This window comes from Protopterus annectens, chromosome 10.part0, assembly GCF_019279795.1.
Source record: "Protopterus annectens isolate FY-2018-M chromosome 10.part0, PAN1.0, whole genome shotgun sequence".
Taxonomy (NCBI): Eukaryota; Metazoa; Chordata; order Ceratodontiformes; family Protopteridae; genus Protopterus; species Protopterus annectens.
In genome coordinates this window covers 1181087391-1181111269 of record NC_056744.1, presented here as the reverse complement: position 1 = coordinate 1181111269, position 23879 = coordinate 1181087391, and the positions used below count along the sequence as shown (strand labels likewise).

General features: G+C 36.5%; 1 protein-coding gene across 1 annotated transcript in view; it reads right to left on the bottom strand.

Annotated features, from left to right (window-relative positions):
- Positions 1 to 23879, bottom strand: part of LOC122814253 — a 149513-nt gene that overhangs the window by 11382 nt on the left and 114252 nt on the right. Inside the window, exons 8-9 of the mRNA XM_044086850.1 lie at positions 17883 to 17980; positions 9338 to 9550 (exon numbers count right to left, since the gene is read on the bottom strand). Coding sequence (XP_043942785.1) covers positions 9338 to 9550; positions 17883 to 17980 — 311 coding nt within the window. The remainder of the gene's footprint in view (positions 1 to 9337; positions 9551 to 17882; positions 17981 to 23879) is intronic.

The window sequence follows — 23879 nt, the reverse complement described above, 5'->3', positions numbered from 1 at the left end:
TCAGATGAAGTTGTTATGATAAAGATTAAAGATAGTTATAAGACTTGTGATTATTACATGTTCATTGATAACACCAATACTATAGACTGTGTAACTGTGACAATAAAGACAACCCTGGAACATATAACAAGTGTTGGAGTGTCTAGACTACCAAAGTCAAGTGCAGATGACCTACAGGAATTCATGCATTTCTTACATGAAACACAGGAGGGAAGAATAATATTAGCTGGGGACTTCAATTTACCAGAAACAGACTGGAATAATATTGATTCAGCAATGTTAGGATGGAAATTATTCACAACGTATATTCATGAAGAACAATTGCTTCAGATTGTAAAAAAGCAACCAGGGGATGGAACATATTAGACATTGTGTTCCTAAAGAAATTACTGTTACTTTAACTCAAGTTTTACCACCGTTGATGTCCAGTGATCATGGGGTTATAAAGGTTAATTTGTTGTTAGATAATTCTGCCAAAATGAAATCTAAACCAATGCACAGAAGGTTAATTACAGATTATATGGAAGCAAAACAGTCACTATGTAAAACTAATTGGAGTGAGGTGTTCAATGAAAAAACTGCAGATGGAATGTGGAAAGTTTTGAAAGAGAAATTGTGTGCAAAAATAAAAAAAAATGTTTAACATCATGATCTAGACATACAACGCCAGGGGATATACTTCCATAAGAACAAGATATCTGATTAAGGTGAGAGACAAAAAATATAAGAAATGGAAGAGAGGTCGAACTACAACTTTGAAAACTGAAATAAACAAGCTAGACAAAGAGATTAAGCATAGAATGAGACAAGATCAAGAAAAATTTGAAGAAAATTTATATAAAGATATTGAGCATAATAGGAAGCCTTTTAATAGATACATAAGATGTGGAAGGTTCCCTATTAGAAGACCGAAGACACATTCTTTCAAATCCGTCCTGGTTGAACTCAAAAGTCTGAAACGGCAAAATACCGAAGCGGCTTTTAAGCAAATTCTTTCCCTGGGAAAGAATTTGCTTGGCCGCTTCATTACTTTGCCGTTTTTGCCACTGTAGTGCGGTCTCAGAGTTGGTACATTTAAGTAGGGGGGGGGCGAAGGCCCCCACTTAATGTAATCTTTAAAGTATTTTTTTTTTTTTGTTGGAACAGCGATTTTTTTTCCCTAGGAAAAAAATCACTGTTCTGACAGTTTGAAATTGTAAGCTTTCACGTACAAAGGGTCGATTAATCACCGTTCGCTTTTTTAAGCTTTCAATGATCTAATATAGACCCGATGTGGAAGGAATAAAAATGTACAAATTGATAAACTGTGTGCAGATTCCAAAATGTATTCTCAGACACAACAGATTTTATATATATATATATATATATATATATATATATATATATATATATATATTATGCAAAACAGTTTGGCTTCACAAAAGGGTGAGATGTTTTCCTAGTGACATCCAAGTAACCCCAGATACTGGAATCAAATTAGATTATACTGAAAAAGAACTGCGCAAACTGGATCCAAACAAAGCACAGGGAGGAGACGGAATTAGTAACAATGACCTGAGAACACTTCAGCATGAACTTACGGTACCATTATATCTAATATTCACTAGGTCATATAAGTATGGGGAGATTCCTCAAGACTGGAGACGTGCTTATTAAACCTGTCTTTAAGGGAAAGGGGAGTAGTACAAACCCAGAGTCATATATGGTGGTTGGACAGCACAGTGATGCAGTGGTTAACATTGTCACCTTACAGCAAGAGGTTCTCCAGTTCAATTCTCGGCTGGGGTGCCTTCTGTGCAGAGCCTGCAAGTCCTCTCTGCATTCGTGTGCATTTTCTCTGGGTGATCCTTTTTCCTCCCATGTTACAAAGACATGCATCTGCAGAATTTCTCCCTGGGTCTCCACTAAAATTGGCTCATTCCAAGTCAGACTTTCCCGGTAAACAAATGTTAAATAAATAAAAATATAAACTCTTAAGTCTACTTTCATGTTGTGGAAAAATAATGGAGACGGTAATATTGGATAAGTTATTGTCAGAATTGGATAGGTTGGGACTTGAAACCATCTATCAGCATGCATATGTTGAAAATAGATCTATTACCACCTGTAACATGATGTTCTACAACAATATAATAACAGCTATGAATGAAAAATTGTACTGTGATGTAATTTATATATATTTAACTTCAGCATTTGAGAGGGTCATACACAAAACACTGATCAATAAATTAGTACAACTAGGTATTGATGTACTCTTGATAAGATGGATAGCTGCATGGCTTCAAATAGGATTTGGCAAGTATCACAAAGCAACTGGACAGGTGAAATTCTTGGTTACAGTCAGGATGTCCCACAGGGTACTGTCCTAGGCCCTTACTTGTTTAGAGTATATCTTTCAGACCTTACCTTTTCATCTGAGGTGTTCTACGGTCTATATGCTGACGACCTGAAATTGTGTAAACTGATTACAATTGTTACAGATAAGGCATGTCTGCAAAATAATTTGACTAAATTGACCATTTGGGCACAGGAGATTAATATGCTGATAAATACATCAAAAACTAAAAATATGAAATGTGGGAGACATAAATTGAAATGTGAATATTTAATACTGCACACAGTGTTTGAAACTGTAGATTCATTTAAGGACCTGTGTATATGGGTAGATCCAGCTATGAGTTTTTCCTACTCATATCAATCAATTTGTTAATGACAGTTATAGAACTATAGATTGCAAAAAGATTTATAAAGTCTAGGAAATCAAAAATAATGAAGTCATTGTTTGTTAGTTACATTACACCCAAAATTGAGTGTGGAATAACAATATGGAAACCCTATAAGAAAACAAGCATGAGTAAACTGGAAAGAGTACAGCGGAAATATACCAAGGGCATCCATGGATGTGAAAATTTAAGTTCTTATGAAAGACTAAAATATCTGAACTTGTACAGTATCTCTTATAGCTATCTAAGAGGAGATCTTATTCAGGTATGTAAGGCATTTAGAGACAACTACCTCTGGGAATGTTTGGGGTTATCAAAAAGTACTAGAGAATCATCAGACAACCTATGTGGAAGAATCTAAGTTTGGCATGGATTGACTACAAAAAAGCATTTGATAGTATTCCACATTCATGGATAAAAGAGTGCTTAAAATGTATAAGATACACCCTACACTGATTGACTACATTACAGTAACAATGAAAAAGTGGCAGATCACTTTGCAATTAAGCCATGATAAAGGACAGATTATTATCCCAGGGATAAAAATTCAAAGGGAGATAATCCAGGGCGACTCTCTGTCATCCTAGTTATTCTGCCTTGCCATTAATCCATTAAGCTGCTTACTTAACAGCTTAGGCCATGACTACAATTTGGCTTCTAGAAAACAACAGTCTAATGACTTCTCATCTTCTCTTTGTCAATGATTTAAAACTGTATAGCTCATCAGATGAAGAACTGAAAGCACAGCTGCAGGTTGTCAAAACGTTTTCAGATGATATTGGAATATCATTTGGTCTTGATAAATGTGCAAAAGCAACCTTTAAAAAAGGAGAACTGCAACACCAGCAAAACATAAGTTTGGGACAAGAATGTGATATTAAAGAAATTGAGTGAAAAGGAGTGTATAAATACTTGGGAATTGATGAAGGGTCAGCAATAAAACATGAACAAATGTGAATAAAGCTCAGTAAGGAATACTTTAGAAGACTTAAATTAATCCTGAAAACAGCATTGACATCCAGGAACAAGATCCAAGCCATAAATCAATTTGCTCTTCCTGTCCTAACTTGTAGTTCTGGAGTGATTGACTGGCCCCAAAAAGTGTTGGATAGATTGGATATTAAAACAAGAAGGATGCTTCGTACTTACCAAATGATTTATAAAAATCAGTGTATACCAAGATTATATATTCCCCGCTCCGAAGGAGGGATGGGCCTCCTTGAAACTGATTACATATATAGAGCTACAACCACAGGACTCCACACATATCTGCTGACCTCACAGGATCCACATGTAGTGAAAGTTTTGAAACATGAGGAGAATAAATCTAAGATGACATCTCTGCTTAATTTAGCAGAAGCATATAGACATCAAGCAGGAATGGAAATTGTACCAGAAGTAGATAAAAATCAGGCAGCAACTGAATGTGCTAAAAAACAAAAGAAAGAATATAAGGTGAAGGACCAGATGAGAAGGCAAGAAATGTGGAAAAAACATAAATATAGTTGCAAATATAGAAAACTTCTGGAAGAGCCTCATGTTGATCAAGAATGAACACAGGAATGGTTAAGGAGAGGTGAATTCACATCAAGAAATTAAAGGTTAATATTTGCAGCCCAAGATAGTGGGCTATGTACACACTGGTTTACAAAGTCCATTGAACATGTGAGAGGAACAGACATATGTAGGTTTTGCAAAACTGAATTGGAAATAGTCACACACCTTGTTGCTGGTTGTGACACACTAATGGCAGAGGGACTGTATACTGAAAGGCATAATAATGTGGCGAGACTGTTACACTGGACATTGTGCAAATATTATGGTATTGAAATGGCTGAAAAACACTGGAAACATGAGCCACAAAGAATCATAGAAAATTATGATGTTTATATCACATGGTATCACCCAATACCAACAGTTCAAAAGATAGATGTTAAAAAACTGGATATAGTGGTCCAAGAAAATTAGACAAAAGTAGCATTGATCATTGAAATCGCCACGCCTAGTGACTACAGTGTCTTGCGTACAAAGAGACACAAAGTCATAAAATACCTGGATGTGCAGGCAGAAACGAGAGCCATGTGGAAGAGAGATATCCAGACAGTTCCAGTAGTAGTAGGAGCAACTGGTCTTATAAAAAAGAATTTACAATTTTATTTAGATATGTTACCAGTTTTAATACATGTAATGTTTTCAATTGTAATTAAAGAAGCTGTATAAATTTGTTCGAAAGTTGTGATATGTTACCAGTTCATGTAACACCACACGAACTGCAGAAGGAGTCATTACTGGGCACATTGTGGGTGCTCTGAAGAGCACTTTTTGCTAACAACAAAGAGTGAAACAATATTAATTTCATGAACTTTAATCATACTTTGACTTAGGAATGGGGTCCATTCCTGTCAGGGTTTATATCACATCATCGAACGCAGACTTCATCAAAGTGCACAACATCGAATTGACTCCATCAAACGCTGAAAACATTGAAACCCTGTGAATGGGAATTCCAAATGGGGACATCACACTTTTTTAGGGTATAGGCAGGGGGGCAAGCCTCCCTGCACCCCCCACCCCCCGCTACTTAAATATACCAACTCCAAGATAGCGCTACAGTGTAGGAAATGGAAATCTTCTGTTTCTGCACTGTAGTGCACCAAAGTGCGACTGGGAGTGGTATACCTAAGTGGCAGGGGGTGCATGGGGTGCAGGGGATCATACCCCCTGTATGGAGCAAGTTGTCATTGATCTGCACTCAAAAATTTTTTTTTCCACTTCGAAATTTTTCTGTTTAATGAAGCCAGTTCAATGATGTGCGCTTTGATGAAGTCTGCATTCGATGATCTGATATACACCCTTCCCATCATGGTATTAGAAACCCAAAAGACTTGGAGAAATTAAAAAGGAAGATTCTATAGGAATGAGAAGTGTACTAATTGGTTGTCTGACAGAGTAACTGATGTATGGAACAGACTACCAAATTACACTGAAGCAAGTACTACTTTAGTTATTTTTAAGAACAGCCTGGACACATTATGGGAACAACTGTTTTTGTATATTGGCAAACGAGAAGGGCATTAATGCCCATACTTGAAATATTTGTATGTATGTACATATATATGTATGCATAAATGCATATGTTCTTTGATTCATCTTCCTTTATACTTTTTGCTTGTGTTTTAAATTTGTAGTTTTGAACATTTTTTCCAGTAAGAATTGAAACAAAGTTTATGAACCAGTAATGACAAAGGTACTCATTTCAGAACATTTCAACAATTAAAGGCCACTTAAACTGCTGTCATTATAATTTACCAATATACATACTTAAAAATTATGGACGCCCTATCGACTGTACACATAACATGTCTGACTGTAATAAAATGGCCACTGTTTAAAATTAGTATTCCAGTTTTCTTTACAAAAATGCACACTAGTCCTGTAAAGACAGACTAATGACTTACTTGTATCAGCTCGGTAGTGTCAGTCATATTTATTCACAGACATCCCCAAACCTAGCAATTATAGCTACATTGTTGACTGTTTCCCTGTAAGATGTCCATGTCAAAAAATAATGACCAAAATCACATCATATTTCAAATTTGTTTCACAAAAACATACAGTAGCAAAAGTATTTCAGCTTAATTTACACATGCACACAGATGTGCATGAGCGAGCACGTGCACACACACACACACACACACACACACACACACATACACACACACACACACACACACATACACGCACGCACGCATGCACACTAGTCCTGCAAAGCCAGAATAAAGACAATTTTAAATTTATATTCTAACAGCATAAGGTACTGTCAACCACAGAGTGCCGCTTTCACCTCATCAGCAGTTATAACCACTTTGTTGACTCTATGCACTCCTTGTTATGAAGAAATAAATTACATGAACTTTATTGATAGCTTTGGTTGAACTACTTGAAATTGTATAAAGATCACTACCATTACACCATAAGATCCAACCTTGTGTAGCACAGTTTAAATAGAAGCATATTTATGAGAGCATAAGAAATATTAACTACCTGACAACATATGCTAAGTCAATATGCACAATCTCTGTAGAAGTAAAAGTCATCTGAATAATTCCACATTAAAGAGAACTACTAATAATGCAGAGGATGCTGCTCACAAACAATTTTGCATTTCAATATTTCATCTACAAATGCAGTGTTTGCTGCCCTTGAAGAATACATTGCTTATGTTCCATCTGTTGGTGATTGCCATAACATTTCCTGAACTAGATCAGCTATGGAATAGGGAATGGCTGGTCAATGACAACAGGTTGACAGTTATTAGGCATACTGTCCTGGAAGTCTTTAAGGTGCCTAGCCCAAATTCCCAATTGCTCCAAAGCACTGTCTGGTTAAGTGAGTTGCTAAATGTTGCACAGTAGGTAAATGTATGTAGAAAGATTCAAAGCCTGTACTCTTGCCAAAAGAAGTAGATCATTAACAAGTTAGAGCTTTAGCTAACTGCCAGATTAACAGCTGGTAATTAAATGCAGAAGTTTTTTTACAGCTTGTAGAGAAGATAACAGCACAGTAATATGCAACAATGACTACATAATGGATGCGAAGATCCAACAATCACCCCAAATAATGCAGACTATATGACTTGACAAATGTCAACCCCTTTGCAGTTGCTGGAGGCTGCAAAGCTGCTAAAATATAACATAATTTGACTATATTACATAATCTAGGCCTATAAATGATTCATTCTTTAGTGCAATGAATAAAGCAAAACAATTAAAGACAACATAAAAGCTGAAGTAGATTTTTTTCAACAACGATCATACAAAAATCAGAAACATACTTTTGGTCCCTGTCAATTATTTGAACGTTTTAAAGTTTGAATGTCATATGGTTGACACCATATGATCGAACTTTAAAAAGTTTGAAGGTGAAAAGCAACGGCTCCGTATGGAGCATAATGGGAAAATTTCTCTTTTCTGCACTGAAGTGCGATCTCGGAGTTGGTATATTTAAGTAGGGGGGTGGGGGGTGCGGCCCCCACATGGGGCATGCAGGGGGGGCTTCACTTGAAAAGACAATAATGCAGTATTCTTGTAGCATGCACCTCCAGAGTCAGAACTGGATCATGGACAAATGGGGTTCTAAGCAAATAATGACTCAGATCCCCACCAACCATACCAATATCTTATTACTTGGCTGTCTCTCCCCAGTTAGCATAAACCCTGTCTGGTGAACTAAGTTGGCAGAGTCACATAAAAGACAAATAAAACCTGGGGGACAAAAACCATATGCTACAGGAAAAGATCTTGTAACAGCTCATAGCCTTACTTAGACGTGCTAAGTGGCAAGTGCTAAGCAAACTGCTATAGCTTAAACACTACATTTTACATTTGTATGCTGCAAAAAGGCAAGCTAAATTAAAAATGTTTATAGCTAAATATTAACATTAAATTCATGGACTTCATGCTGTCCACTTTATTCAGAGCTAAATAATAAACACACAGTCAACATTCAACAGAACAACGAAACCAAGGATCACATGCAAAGAACATGACTCATATGATGATCCTATTTACTAAAATCAATTTAATTCCTTTTTACCATAAATACTCTGATTCATAGGTAGTTATTAGGCTTGCAATCCAGGGGACCATTGAGTAGCCTAGCCGAAATTTCTAGTTGCTCCAAACCACTGTCTAGTTAAATAACTTGGTGATGGATGAGCGATAAATCAGAGGTGTTCTGCAAAACTGGAAACAGATAAGAGGAGACTACTCTAAATCACTTAAAAAGTTAATAACTGACTTAACTCAACCCCCCCCCAAAAGCAAATAATAATAACAATAATAATAATAGAGATCGATAGTTGATATGGACGATTAAGAGTTTTTCTCCCAATACCTAAAGTGCAGGGTTTGAGGCTGAGCAAATTACTTAATTAAATGGCCCTCTCTAACTGAGGCAATTTACACAGAGACATACATACACGCACAAATGTGCACATGAGCATGCGCGCGCACACACACACACACACACACACACACACACACACACACACACACACACACACACACACACGCACATACTTCGATGTTGGCATAACCTGACTGATTAATGCCATAGTGTAGCTTATTGCACATCTTGTGGAATCAGTGCATGCCATAGCACTGGAAGGACTAATTTGTGGCTCCGTTATTTTAAAGGTGACTCACAAGTTGCAATACACATCATTAAATGGAAGTCTCTCATTGACTCTGCATCCAATGAGGGATATAGAGCCAATAAAAAAGAGGGAAGGAATCTTAAACAACACAGTAGAAATTTTGATCAGCAGAAGAAAGTTGTTTTTGTTTTAGCTCCAGCAGGTTTTTGATCATTTTAAATAATGTATGGCCTGGCTGGGCCCCCTTGACACCACCAGGCCCTAGGCAGCTGCCTAGGTTGCCTAGTGCCAGATCTGGCCCTGATGCACATGTGGCAAGAATATTGTGGAAGGTTGCTGAAACATTTTACTGACTTAGTTTGAGAGTATGTCCTCTGTATTAGAAAAGATATATGCAGATCTTAATCTGTGCTGATGTAATAACAATCAGCACTCTTTTTCTCAACATATACTGTACCTGTTCACCATTGTGCTGTACAAACACTTTTCTCCTTGCGTAGGTTTGGCTTTATCAGAAAAATAAACTCCATCAGAATAGTTAGGCCGAGGCTGTAATGGACTTGTTTTTTCTTGACCTGCTTGAGAGTCATCATTTGATTCCAACATTTGATGTTTTTTATTAGTTTGGGCTTTTCTGAGTCGTACTAGCAATGTAGCACAGGGGATATACCTGAAACAAGTTGTAAAGAAACTTAAATAAGGATAATTATAGTGGATAGTCCATGACAGCATATAATTTAAGATAAGAAAGTGCAATGGTACACATAATTTTGTGGTTTTACTCAAATCAAATTTACCATTATATTACATGATATTATAATACATTATGTTACCATGTATTGTTTACTACTACAATGTTGTGTCAATGCAAAGAAGGTGACTGTATTAGGCATGTCAATAAACAGTTTACTAGCATTTTCCATGAAATAAAGCTTTGAATATCCACATTTTATACATACTGTAGCAAGCTATGCACCCATTTAAGCTATTAATCCGTATCATATTAGTCAATAATCTGTAATATATTTCTATCATCTTCTCAGTGAAATATAACTTATTGAGCTCCTTTCAGAAGCTGCCAAAACTTAACCTGAATTCCTGTCTTTTCTTTAATGTTGTTTTACTTTTACAAAGCAAATGATTCCAGTCACATTATTATTTTTTCTTAGGCTTTCAACTCATTAATACTTCGTAATGTCCTTCTAGTCTACAGTACTCACATACTAAGGGCCTCAACCACTTCTAAATTACACAATGTTGATCTTGTATCATATTATTAACGCTGTACTAAATACACTAACTTACCATGGTCTTTGATATGTAGGAGTACCTGATCACCTGATCTAGAAGTAGACCTGCAGATGAGACATTACCAGGATCAACATCATTCACGTCATTACACTGTTAACTTATGCACAGGGACACCTGATTAGTGTGATATCCCTAAGCAACATATCCTTGATGTCAGACATGTGGGACATGTACTCCTGGAGTCATCATATACACCTTGAGAGTCAGCTAACCTCTGAGCAAGGACTGTGGTGTTGTTACCCTGTTCCTTGTGCTGGCCCTACAGATTAGTTACATCATGGACATTGAGACAGGTAGCTGAGGTGAGAGGCAGTACCCATGTCATGCATGACCACTGGCATGACCTCTACTCCTGTCTTCCCTGAGCTCAGTGAAGCTTGCATCAACCAAGGGAGATTACACCATAGGAAGAGACCTGTCTACAAATTATTGCCCTGCTGTGACATCCAGCATGTCTGAGGTTGGCTCCACAGGCATAGAAGTTATGTCTGCTGACTAGGGTGGGAATCTTTGGCCATAGTTTGGCTGCCATCATTGCCAGAGTCTGATCTATCTCTGACTTTTTGAAGTGGTATATTCATAGTGGGAGGAGCCTAATTTTCAAAACATCAACTGTGAAGATATTAAAGGAAGGTGCCAGAATAAATAAAACCTGTTGCCATTATTTGAATCCCAGTTAATGAACAAAGGATATGTTAGGGGATAAATGTAATGCACTTTCTTTACATATCACTGAGTGTCAAGGACATCATTTTTACTTTCAGGCTCTGCAGCAAGTTGTGAGTGGTCCTGGGGGTGTGTGTGATATCATTAACCATACTGATTACTGTGAGACCAGGTGGGTAATAGAATTAGGAGCAGCTAGGAACTCAGGACTCAATGGTGTGGTGCATTTAAAACCCATTTTCAGAAGGTGTAGACCTCACATCTAATTGTTTTAATTTTAACTATTTGTTTCATTGCATCTATATGCTGATTGGTTCATTTTTGTATAAATACTAAGGCTGTTTAGTTATACGTTACGTTTGAAGAACAGTTTTATCCTGAAAGCGCTAACGTCTGCATTAATGAAGCACTTGTTTTAGCCTGGTGGTCTGTGGATTTTATTCTACTTTTCATTGTTTTTTTTTGGAGCTGCAGACCTTTGGTACTTCTGCGTAAGTATGCTTGTTGCTCCGGTCGTACTACAGTGCGGTAAGGGAAAATTCCCTTTTCCCCACTGTAGTGCAACCTCAGAGTGAGAATATTAAAGTAGGGGGGGAGGGGGGCTTGCATTCAAATAGATTTTTTTTTAACATACTTTAACGAAAGCGCTTTTTCGATGAAAGCGCTTTCATTAAAGTGTGTTCGGTGGTAATGGATTCTAAAGTCCTAGATCCATATATATATATATATATATATATATATATATATATATATATATATATATATATATATATATATATTACTTTACAAAATATTCATCGATGTCCTTACAGTTTTGCATGTCTGGTCTTAAGATATATGGGTGACTTTTTTGTGTAATATGTAATTGTGTCATTTGCTTGTTTAAGTTTGCACTTGGTTCTAGAATTTGTATTTGCTAGTGGCCCATAAGCAACTAAACCAAGGTGAGACATAGCTTTCTTTTTGTAATACTTGTATAGAAACAATTGTACAAATTTATCCAAGTGCTGTTATTAATTTAGAGCTTTAGCAGGCAGACTTCCTTCTTGTCTGTTACTCATGTCCTGAAACTGCTACCTGGTTGCATGGTTTTGCTTATTAATCCGATTGCTTGGCTTACTGGTCTCACTGGAAAGCTAGAAAAGGAAAGCTTTTCTAAATGATTTGTTTTTAGAATAATAAAAGACCTTTGGTAGTTTTGTTGCTACAATAATGTATCATTGCAACTGCATCTCCACCATTTGTAGGGCCATGAATTTAACCCTTCCTTTCCTGGAATGATATCCGACTTAGACATAGTAGAAGCAGAGAAAATGAGGTGAATAAAGGAAAAGAAAAGGCCAAAGTCATGTGAGTGATAATATGAAGAAAGCAGGACTGTCACGGCAGCCAGATGTACTTGACACATAACCTTGAAAATAAATGTCCAGACTTATTAGGAGCAAGGAATAACAAATCACCTGCTACAAGGCAACATTTACCAAGATATGCTAAATTATAAGTGATAGGTTTATATGGTGGTACCAAATAACTCTATTTATGACAGGCAGGGAAGTTAAAATGACAAAGTTAGCTCCTATCATCAAGGAGTATTAAATATACCAGTACTATGTACACATGAACTGCTTGTTGTGGGATAGTACGCTGTGCCACCTTAGAAATACACAATGAAATTTGTATGTTTGTAGAGGCACTGCACTTACGACACCAAAGAACTGGTAAAGGCTGAGAAAGTTCTACTAAATGTAATTTAGAGATTGGCAGCTGGAGAAAGAAATAGAGAAAAAAATATGTTGATAAGTGGCTGGTTTTGCCATCTGTGGAATCAGGCATTTCATTGGTTCCTCACCATTAGGTGAGTTAGCCTATATTTTTTGTAAAAGTATAGTTTAAAACAGGAAGTTTTAGAAACTGCCATGGAGAATCTAGTTGTTGTTTACTTTTTTAGGGAAAGAACATAACTAACTTTCATCATAATCCAATACTTCAGTTATGGCCCAATGGTTACTAAACATAGCCTTCACCTTTATTTGCAAGCTCCCCTGCACCTCCCAAGTGGAGTCTTTGCCTCATACCCACACAACTTTAAATACACAAATTCTGAGACTGGAAATCACCAGTGGGGTAAATAACAAGCTTCGTTACACCACTGTTACCCGAAGTCAATGAGCAATGCAGACAACACACAAGCACCAATCCAATTAAATAACAAACAGAACCCCACATCCCTGCATGTCTAAAACTCCTTACCCCATTGTTAACCAGCTTCTGCGGACAACATGCTCCTGTTCCACTGAATCAGGCATTACATAAAATATATATGACCAAATGAGCATCAACAAAACAACAACTGATGGACTAAAAGGCCCCAAAATAAAGAAGACAGAGTAGTAACTGGGAGGCATACAAATTCTGTTTCTCAGAGTGGACTTCTGCCACAGTAAGGTATAGGCACACCATTTCAGAAAGACAGACTTAGTAAGATTATAAGACATATCAGGTCCACAGTGGAAGTAACAAATAATTGATGAAGACAGAAGAAAAATAGCCATGCACAAGTTGAACCTCAAATGTCTGAAATGGATGATTAAAAAGGAAAACAGAAACATCTGTTTAATTTGAAACTTGGGTCTGTGGAGCACAAGGATGGAACCTTTACTACAACCCAGGCTACTGGGATTTGATTAGTGGTCTCAGCACTGGTATAGCCAGACACAGAGGAGAAGGGGAGTGGCTATCTTACTTGGTGGGGAAAGGGGTTTGTGTGCACTCAGAGGCACACAGGTTAGTGCAATCACCCTTGTGGAGACTGGAGAGATAACTGTTCATGCCACAGGGGGTGGGCCAGTGCTACTTGAAGGGATGCTACTTTTGTGCAGCTAAGCGGATAGCCTATGTAGAGAGCCCATTGCATGCCCTTCCCCAGAACCTCTCTTTGTGTAAATATGAACAGGGCCTGGGAGAAAACAAAGAAACTTTGAACCACTGTAGTAGCTGTTTCAATAAAGACACGTATTAGTTTCACCTAGTGAAGGGAGCAAACGGGCTGTCCATTTGTCCAGTAGGGAGGGGATTGATGGCCAGTAGGCATCTGGGTTAAAGACTGATGAAAATCTATGATTTAAAGGAAGTGTCTAAAATGTGAAGGAAAAGTTACTTTTCAGAAAAGAAAAAAAAGTGAAATAGAAGGACAAAATAGCTATAAACATAAAGAGACAGTGGGAACGGTCATAAAATCAGTTGTAAAAACAATTTAAAAGCTGTACTGCTAACATGGACATGCAATAATGATCTTGAACATCAGCTAAAATAAGAAAATCTAAACTGAAATAATACATTTTATGGAGGCAGCATAACAAAATATGGAGGCAATGTGGAGAGTATGCCAGTATATTCAACAGGCATTTCTCTTCTGTGTTCAAAGTTACGGGAAGGAAATTTAACAATGATATATCTACATAGAGAAATAATCAGTTGTGCTATGAAAATAGGAAACCAGCTGTTATATGGAAAAATGTCCCAAAGTGTTTGGAAAAGCAGATAAACCAAGTTAGAAACTTGTCATAATGCATATATATGGGAACTTGTTGGATATGAAGAGAAGTCGCTAGTATTTCACATAAATCTTTGGATCTTTTGCTTTTACTGTATGTATCTTACTTTTACTTTTACTGTATGTTCTACCTTGGAGCTTTTCTCCCCGGGCCTCCCCTGAAAATGGACATGTATAAAGTCAGACTATCCCAGTCAACAAATGTAAAATAAATAAATAAATCTTTGGGAAAATGATGCATGTCTTGATTTTGTTGGTCTTTCTGTCTATAGAACTAATAATACCACTCAGTCTATTACGTACTATGGTTCATGGGATCACAGGATATTACTAGGCTAATGACCCTAGAGACCTTACAAGCCAAGCCAAGCTTCACTCTTATTTCCACTACCAGCACCTATCACCCCTGTCCAAGAGGGACATAGGTGGAACTCCAGGTGTGAATTTACAGCTACCCATCCAATCATCCAGATTGTATCTCAAGAGGGCCAATGAGGTGCTCTGTTTGACATGAAGCAGGAGTCTGTTCCAAAGGTGTGGTAACCTCTGGGAGACAAATCTGTATCTCCAGCTGGTTCTATTAATGTCACATACCAAGTTAATGCCATAAGAGTGAGTAACCTGTGTACCATTTGACTTACAGATATGTAGCATTTCCAATAAAGGAGGGTCAAAGATTGCCTTATATGCAAGGAGGAGATCGCCTCTAAGTAGCGTGCTTGAAACAGACTAAAGTGACAGTGATTTCATATGATCCACATAGGATAGATGCTAAAGACCTTGAATTGTCCTTGTGAGGAACCTTTGTGGTATCTCCAATTGCTGTAGGTGCTTGGAAAGGTACATATCAAAAGGGGCATTGACTCAATTATTGGCCTAATGAGGGAAGAGTACAGGGAGGTTATAACTTTTTTTCTGGAGACAATGCCCTTACTTATGAGATGAGCAATATAGAATGCCCTTCTTAACACGGTAGAGACATAGTGATCAAAGTTAAGGTTGCTGTCAACCTGTGTGCCCGTGTCTCTCAACACTGAGTACATATTTAGGGTGTTGTTATTGATGTGTTAGCTGGCAGGAACATTTCTCTTACTGAAATGGATCATTATACATGGTATGGGTGTCTTTATGATTGTAAGACTAGTTCTGTGCTTAATGTTAAGTGATGCAGAACATCAGTATAGAAGAAAAACAGAGCAGTGTGACCTGCGCTTTCAAATAAACAGCTGCTACAGCTGATGCTGTGTTTTTGTTCTGTACAGAAATGCAGACAGATGCACCCAGAAGAGAGCAACATGAATTTATACTGACTTTCCAGGCTTAGCTGACCCTATGATAAGACAATTTCACCGCTAAATGACTTTCACTTTTAAATATGAACACTCTATAGGATTTATGTTAATCTCAACTCTGTTGCTGAGATGATGGAGGCTACTGCATTCTCTTTTAATTCTGACTTGCACTGCTGTCCAGCATTCTCTGAATTAACAGAACACGGCTGACTGCAACAGTCTATTTCCCCTATCGCTGGTTTATCTTTATGTAACAAAACTGTACAGGTATTCTAATGTCTGTTTGTTTTTACTAATATATTTTAGTTGTTAACTATGTTAACTGGAGATGCAAACTCACTAAAATTATAAAGCTTACATCAGTGGAACTTTTTTTTCATATTTAAACCTTCTGAGGCTGGAAATTGTTTCCAGTCAGGGGAGCATCATTTTCCAAGGTCCAGGCTAGACGATGGTTTGCAAGGAGAAGTCTAGATTGTTTACAGACGTTCTTTTTCTATTCTTATTTTTCATCCTTGAAGGCATTGTAATAATGCAAGCATTGCTGTGTAAATTTAAGCTGTCATGCAAGTATGTAAAATAAAGTGGTAGATATTGTGAAGTGAACGGAAAAAAGATACTAAAAAAGTAACACACTTGGTAATATTATAGGCCTGGTAATCCTGCCATATTTGCCAAAACTGAAGACAGCATGCCATAAATCCCATGGAATACAGCAGCCTGTAGTGCCTACTATATAACCCCTAAACCAGTTTTCTTACAGGATACCACTAAGGTACATTAAAGCAGTAAATATAGTCGATCTATTTAGATCTCTTTTACTTTGTAATATCATCGGTTAGGAAGAGATGCACTATACATTTACCCTTTTACCAGCATTTACCACATCAGAAAGCTTAGGATGTTGTTCCATAGAGGCGCTCGAATGACCAATAGAAGAGATGCTGATGCCATGGTACAGAGGCTGCTAAAACTATGTTTGGAGTGTTTTTGCCTTATTCCAAGGCAACCAGTAAATAGAAAACTGAAAATAGTGTAAGACATGAAATATAAGTTTAATGAGGTAAGACATAAGAAATGCGATAAGTTGTCTTTTAAAAGGGGTAGAAAATAAATTGGAAAGGGGATAATGTAAAGCTTTCCCTATATATTACAAACATAAACATAAGAGAGGAAAGTAATACCTTCCTGAAAAGTAATTATTTAAAGAAAAGAAAGCATGACATAAACTAAGAAACAAGAGTTTAAGAAGTTAGAAATAGAAAAATTGCTTCACAGATGGGGTGATATATACTCCTATGGAGGATGTTCTGATATCGGTTGCTAGGCAGCGCTTAAACACTTTGCTTACATAACTAGTCATAAGAATATCTTTAAAGAGTGCAAGACCCAGTATATGTAAATATAAGTTAGCAGGTAAGAAAGTTTGTCATAAAATAACTTGCTTCAACGGTGTATTTTAGACAAGGGAAGACTGTGTCCCTAGAAGTTTAAGATGACAACGATACCTGTGACATATTTTGATTGGGATATCTACCACCTCATTTCTCAGATGAGGGGTCATTTATGTGGAATCTGTATTTTCTGTCTGTTTCCATGTATGTTTCAACCATGGTCTCTGGGCTCCTCCCACATCTCTGAAATGTGTGTAAATGAATTGGTGATGTTCAAATTGGCATTATATGCATTGTAAATTATAAATGTGAGTTTGTATGTGTCCTGTGATATCCCATAATATTAGCCAGTAATGGTTTCTGACTTACACCGATTGGGATAGTGTCTTGCTCCTTAAAACCATGAAATGAATAAAGCATGTACTGAATGAATGAATGTATGAATATTCGCATGTTCCTCTAAAAGGACTATCTTATGTAAGAAACGAAGAGGGTAGTCAGGACAAGCAACAGTTTATAATCTGGGTGTCACACTGTAAAAAGCTGGGAGGGGACTAAGCATTCTTAGTTGCATCTATCAGCAGGTAACAGCAACTTCAGGAACTATATCTTTTTAGCAACTAATCTGTATGAGAAACATTCATCCACCTCCTTCCCATTGTTCTAGAAAAGGCTATGAGCATTAGTATCACTGCTACGCCAGATGGATGACTGGAGCTAGTCATTAACATTACTAAAGTCCTCCATTTTAAACTTCTTAGTAGATGATTGAGAAACAGAATTTACCTTCCAGCTGAAACAAAAGCACGAACAGAGAAAGGCTTATCAGTATCAGGACCACTACTGTAGAGACGTAACTGGTGGCCACCTTCATTTAATGAAATCTAGGATAGAAAACATGCAATTATAGAGGTCTTTTTTGCTATAATATCCTTTATTACAAGTGCATTAACAATTGACAGTCAAAATATATCAGTACAAAGTCTTAGATAAACATATTAATAGTATATTTTATTAGAGATTCCATTAAGTGATACTTAGTTATTTAAATAAAGAGAACATAATATATTTTCATAAATAAAGCAACAAAACCATAAATATTTAATTTTATAAATTAAGTTGTTTCTCTTGGTATAGAACTTCATAGATTATATGAAGTTATGTGTTTATCCATGGTTTAGAACCCGCGGTGGTGGTGCTGCGGTAGCGTTGTCGCCTCACAGTAAGACACTGTTCGGTTCGATTCTCAGCTAGAGCGTCTTCTGCGTGGAGACATGCATGAATGGGCATACCTTCATTGAAGGTTGTGCATCAGGCCTGGCAAGCCGGTATGTAAAAATCAACTGCCAATCATTAGCGGACCGGAGTTCCGCTGTGGCGACCCCTAACCGGGAAAAGCCGAAAGACACAAATGTGTTTATCCATGGTTTCAAGCCTGTCCAGTATTTGATATATACATTCTCATTTGCATACAAAAATAAATTAAACTCTTTCTTTAACATTTTAGTAGTTTTTCTTAAACTGGGTCAAAAAAGAACTTGGGTATCATTACATGGTAGACAATTAGATTAGCACATTGTTTCCTTTTTATGAAAACTCAGCATTTAATAGTAGTCATAGTACCCTTAGAAGTTTCTTCCACTTCTGCACTGCTTCCACAATTGCTGCTCACATAAGCCAGCCATGAATGTTATTTCCATGCAAATCTTAGTTTGCCATTTCTGTTACCACAGCTTCTTCCATTTTATAAATCTCCTCTGTAATTGTCTTAACCTTTTATAAAGTGAGATACTGGTTTGATTTCCATCTTTTGGTTATAACTTTTTATCCATCCAAGTACTTAAATAAGGTAATGTCAGCTCACACTTTTGTTTTTTTATGTGACATGTAACTGATCATAATTAAAGGTGGAGGTGTTTCAGTCTCTGAGGCAGAAAAAAAGTCCAAAGGTTCCTGCAGTTTTAACTTATACATGTTCTGCATCTTTCATGCCCAAAACACATACAGGATTCTCTTGCTTGTGTCAAATTTCCAATTTACCAAGATTGACATGAATAAATATATAGATGGAATAGTATATAGAAATATTTGTGGAGACATTGCCAACTCAGCAATCTAAATTTTCAGGACGTTTGGCATTAAGCAGATTCTCCTCTATTGTGGTATGTCTTTCTCAGCCTGGAGATCCTGTTTCATTTATACATTAATTTCCAGGCTATAAAGAAGTCTGATTTCTATCACTTCTTTTAAGTCCTACTTACTACACTCCCATTTTGGGCTCTCCCTGTCTAGTTAAGTAAAACAATGTTATCCACCTAGAATGCTGTTGTAAAATGTTGTCCATTTTAGAACCCCTATCTTGCTAATTACCTGCCTTTGCCTGATACAGTTGCTCAGTTCCAGATTATGCATTAACCTAAATTAATGTTAAGAAATGTTATCCATTTTTTGTAATAATTGGACCCAGTACTTGAGATTAGGAAGATTTTTTTAATACATTTTCAAGTCTAAAATCTTCATCTCTTTCCATGTTGGAATGAATCAGCATCAGTTCTTTAACCAATTCAATGGCTACCAGCATTTATAAAAACATTCAGCACTGGATCTTGTTATATGAATCAATGGAGTGACCTGATTTTTATCCAGAAACCAACTACAAAAAGGTAGATCCTCACAACAATTGTTCCTCTTGATATATGGAGTGAAGCAGATCCTTCCACTTGGATGCATATTTACACACCTGACATAAAGAACAAACCCCATTGGTGGAACCATTGCATAAGCAAACTACATAACAAAATATAAAAATCTATTCAATCTTAAAAATAAATTGAAAACCAAATATTTCAAAACTAAACTCAAGAAAGTTAAATAACTAGGAACAACGCCAAATTTACCAAGGCGAAGAATGAACTGAAAATCACAACCTCTACAAGGACAACTACAAGTCCTTCTTCAGCTATGTGAGAAACCATAGGAGCAATATCCAAGGTTGTTTAAAGTTAATACTTAAAATAAGACCCATCAAGCTCCTGATGATATAGCAGACATATTAGCAGTTACATTTGGTTTAGATTTCTCACCCATCCCCCATTACCCTTCCCCTGCTTGACATAATGTCTTACCTTCCCAAAAATTACCTGCGAAAAAGTTAATTATACAATCACCCCGCCCCATTAATATTCCAAATGTGCATGCTGATTGGCCAGTGTGCCCATTGTAAATCCCACAATATACCAACGGAAAAAGGTCTGGTCACCCGAACCTTTTTCCGTTAGTATAAAATGTCCAAAACTTTTTTTTTTAAAATAAAAAAAAAAACAGAGCAATGGAGACTTTCTTTTCTCTGTTGCTTCCATTTCAAAGCATTGATGTGCTGGGTATGCATGGGAATGCAAGCCTCATATGCATGCGCAGTATATCAACACAAGGAAACAGTATACCACCACCACCGGCGGAAGAACAGTAACGCGCCATTATACAAAGACATTATTTAAGAAAAGTAAGTATTTTTTTTCTTAAATAATGTCATTGTATAATAGACATTTTCACATTGAAATACCTTTGCTGTTCCATCATCAACCAATCATTATTGTTTTTTACTTAATGACATCAGTGCTTAGTTAATTGAAATTTTCTAGTTAAAATTCATGTTCAAAACCATATATCAAACAATTCTCCATGTTAAAAACAAGTATTTGATTAGAAATAAATGCTTCAATCTCATACAACTTTAAAAGTATGTGCATATCTCAAATTATATATACCCATATTTAAAAACATAAACATATATATTAAAATATAAACATATATGTTTTTGCCTGTATACTATAAAATGTTCAATAAACAAATGATAAATATAGACACAGTACATATTAATGGATACCTCTCTTATAATAATGAATGTGTAAGCCATCTTGAAAAATACTTAGCTAATAACATATAAACAATGTTATGGGTATATATAATTTGAGATATGCACATACTTTTAAAGTTGTATAAGATTGAAGCATTTATTTTTAATTAAATACTTGTTTTTAACATGGAGAATTGTTTGATTTATGGTTTTGAACATGAATTTTCACTAGAAAATAAGTAAGAAACAATAATGATTTGTTGATGATGGAACAGCAAAGGTATTTAAATGTGAAAATGGCTTAGTTCATTTAACAGTCTGATGAAGCATTCGAGAGAATGTGAAAGCGCTTACTGGATGTTTTTATTGTTTTTGTCTTCAGTTCAGTGTGTTTAATAAAAGGTCAGCTTCTTATGGTCATGTTGTGCCTCAAGAAAAGGTTATTTGGATTTTGACTCTATTTGTTTGAGGCACTTTACCCTTAGCGACTGATTCATTTTTGCTCAACTATTGCTTAAATATACTATCCCCATGTGGCCTGACAGGGTTCCAGGATGCTTCCTTGTTACGTATGAAATACTGTTTCGCTAACTAACTCCTGAATCTGTTCCACCTCAGCCTTACAACTGGTTTTGTGCCAGAGGCATGGAGAGCAGTGATAATTGTGCCTCTCCTTAAAGAGTGTTCTCACTACTGATCCTGTCAGCTACAGACTAATAAGCCTTACCAATCTTGTCTGCAAAAACAAAGGAATGCATCACTACAGACCTCACAAACAAAGATATTGGCAGCTTAAAATCCATTGACCTAAATCAGCTTATGTTGGTAAAGGGAAGATCCTGCATACTTAAACGTCTTTGAAAATGTCACGGAGGCATTAGTTGAAGACAAATCAGTGCACACATCATACCGTCACCTGGCAAAGGACTTTGATACCACTCCACACTTGGGCATTATAAATAAACTGAACATAAAAGGTTTGTTGCTAGTCAGCTACCTCAGAGCTCTGCACTGGGGCCTCTTCTATTTATTTATTTCAGTGATGTCCAAGCTGATGTCACAGGTCTCTGGCTGGCCAAGGTTGCAAATTTTATTTATTTATTTATTTATTTTATATTACATTTGTTGATCAGGATAGTCTGTCTGGGTGTGAACCCATTTTCAGCGGAGACCCAGGGAGAAAAGCTCCAAACAAACAAGAACAACATTGACAGGAACAGTGTCGGTTTTACATAGAATTTAACACAAATATCTAGATACAATAAAGAAAGTACAATATACAATAGGCATTTTAGTGAAAAGGAGAAAGTTATTACAATATAGCAAAGTTATATATATATATATATATATATATATATATATATATATTTTTTTTTTTTTTTTTTTTTTTTTTTTTGAGGGCAGTGGTGTATCTTTAGTTGATCATTTGAGTATACTTTAATACGTGTACATGTGTATACCCTTACAAAAGAAAAGAAATTATCAAATTATACTCTTATTGTAGGTAGCTGATAGGTGGTAACAAGTGGGAGTGGGGTATACATGAAGACTATAAAATTTAGGAGATGAAATTTGATGTGGGAAAACTTGGAGCTATCATCAACCCTGCAAAGGGCTCCCTGATCCTACAAGAGTGTCTAATTTTAAAAACAAATGGAGCTAGACCACTGTCTAAAGTTAAATGCTAGGAAGTGTAGCATCATGTCATTTGGCAAAAAAATGAGCATCCACACAACCCCACATAAATGGCACCCCCTCAAAAAGTGATGCAGATGTTTGGGACCTAGGTACTTCTGTAAACCACAATGTATCTTTGGTTATTAGAAAGTCATTGCACCTAGTCAGGCTGTATAGGAAAATAAGAAAGGTACATCTTCTATGTTTAGGGATGTAATCATCCCTCTCTAATCTCCCCTTAGTAGAATATAACGCTCTTTTTGGTATGTCCCTGCCCATACCTATGATCCAACTTGAGAGTCCCCAACATTTCTACAAAAAGAATATTAAGGGGCTGAGTTCCATGTGCTATGTATAATGCCTAAAACATTTTCCTCTCTTTTTTGTCAAATACAGGGTTCTTAGCAGTGACCTCTGCCTGGCCTTCAAGATTTCAAATTACCCTGCTCTGTTCCTTCATGATTTCCTACATCTTCACAAAACCAGTACCACTATAAACACCTGGATAAGAGACCTAAACCTCCACTGCAACATAAACAGAACTTGCTAGTGGGATAGATAACTCTCCTCTGGAACAGACTCCCATTTAGATTAAACAAAGTAACTCCCCAACACTGCAAACAAAGCCTAGATGAAGAGATGGGTAACCATAAATACACTTGTATTAAAACTGACAGCACAAAGTAAATTATTTCAGACCCAGATAACTCTAAGACAGCAGGTATACTTCAAAAATGCCCTGCACTAAGGATTCCAGTGGATAAAAAGATGAATTATAAGCAAAAAGAAGTACACTTGATTAAGCACAATTTAGTGCGTAAGCTGGTGTGTTTATAATAAATCTATTAATCTATTAACTCACTGAAATCTTTGGAGCTGAGTGTTTTTTAGAGAGTAACCATGACTACACACCAAAGTTAACCCACCAATACCATATGGCAAGGGATAATATAGTGTGAATTGCATTAGCTAGGTTACAAATGAGCTCTTTGTATCAACTGCCCAGTAACAACCTATGAACTTGTGATCCTATGAATCTAAATTGAGCAGATCTTTAATCAAATTTTAGTTAGGTAGTCCCAAGCCCTTCACTGTTACTGGATGTACAAGTTTCAGCCCTGGGGCTCTGGGCATCTTATTCTTCTTTATTACAATAGTACAAGTCACACATGGTATGTAGGGGAGCCTACTCATATAATAAGGCAGATAATACAGGTGCATGTATCTGATATAAAACACAAGAATACATT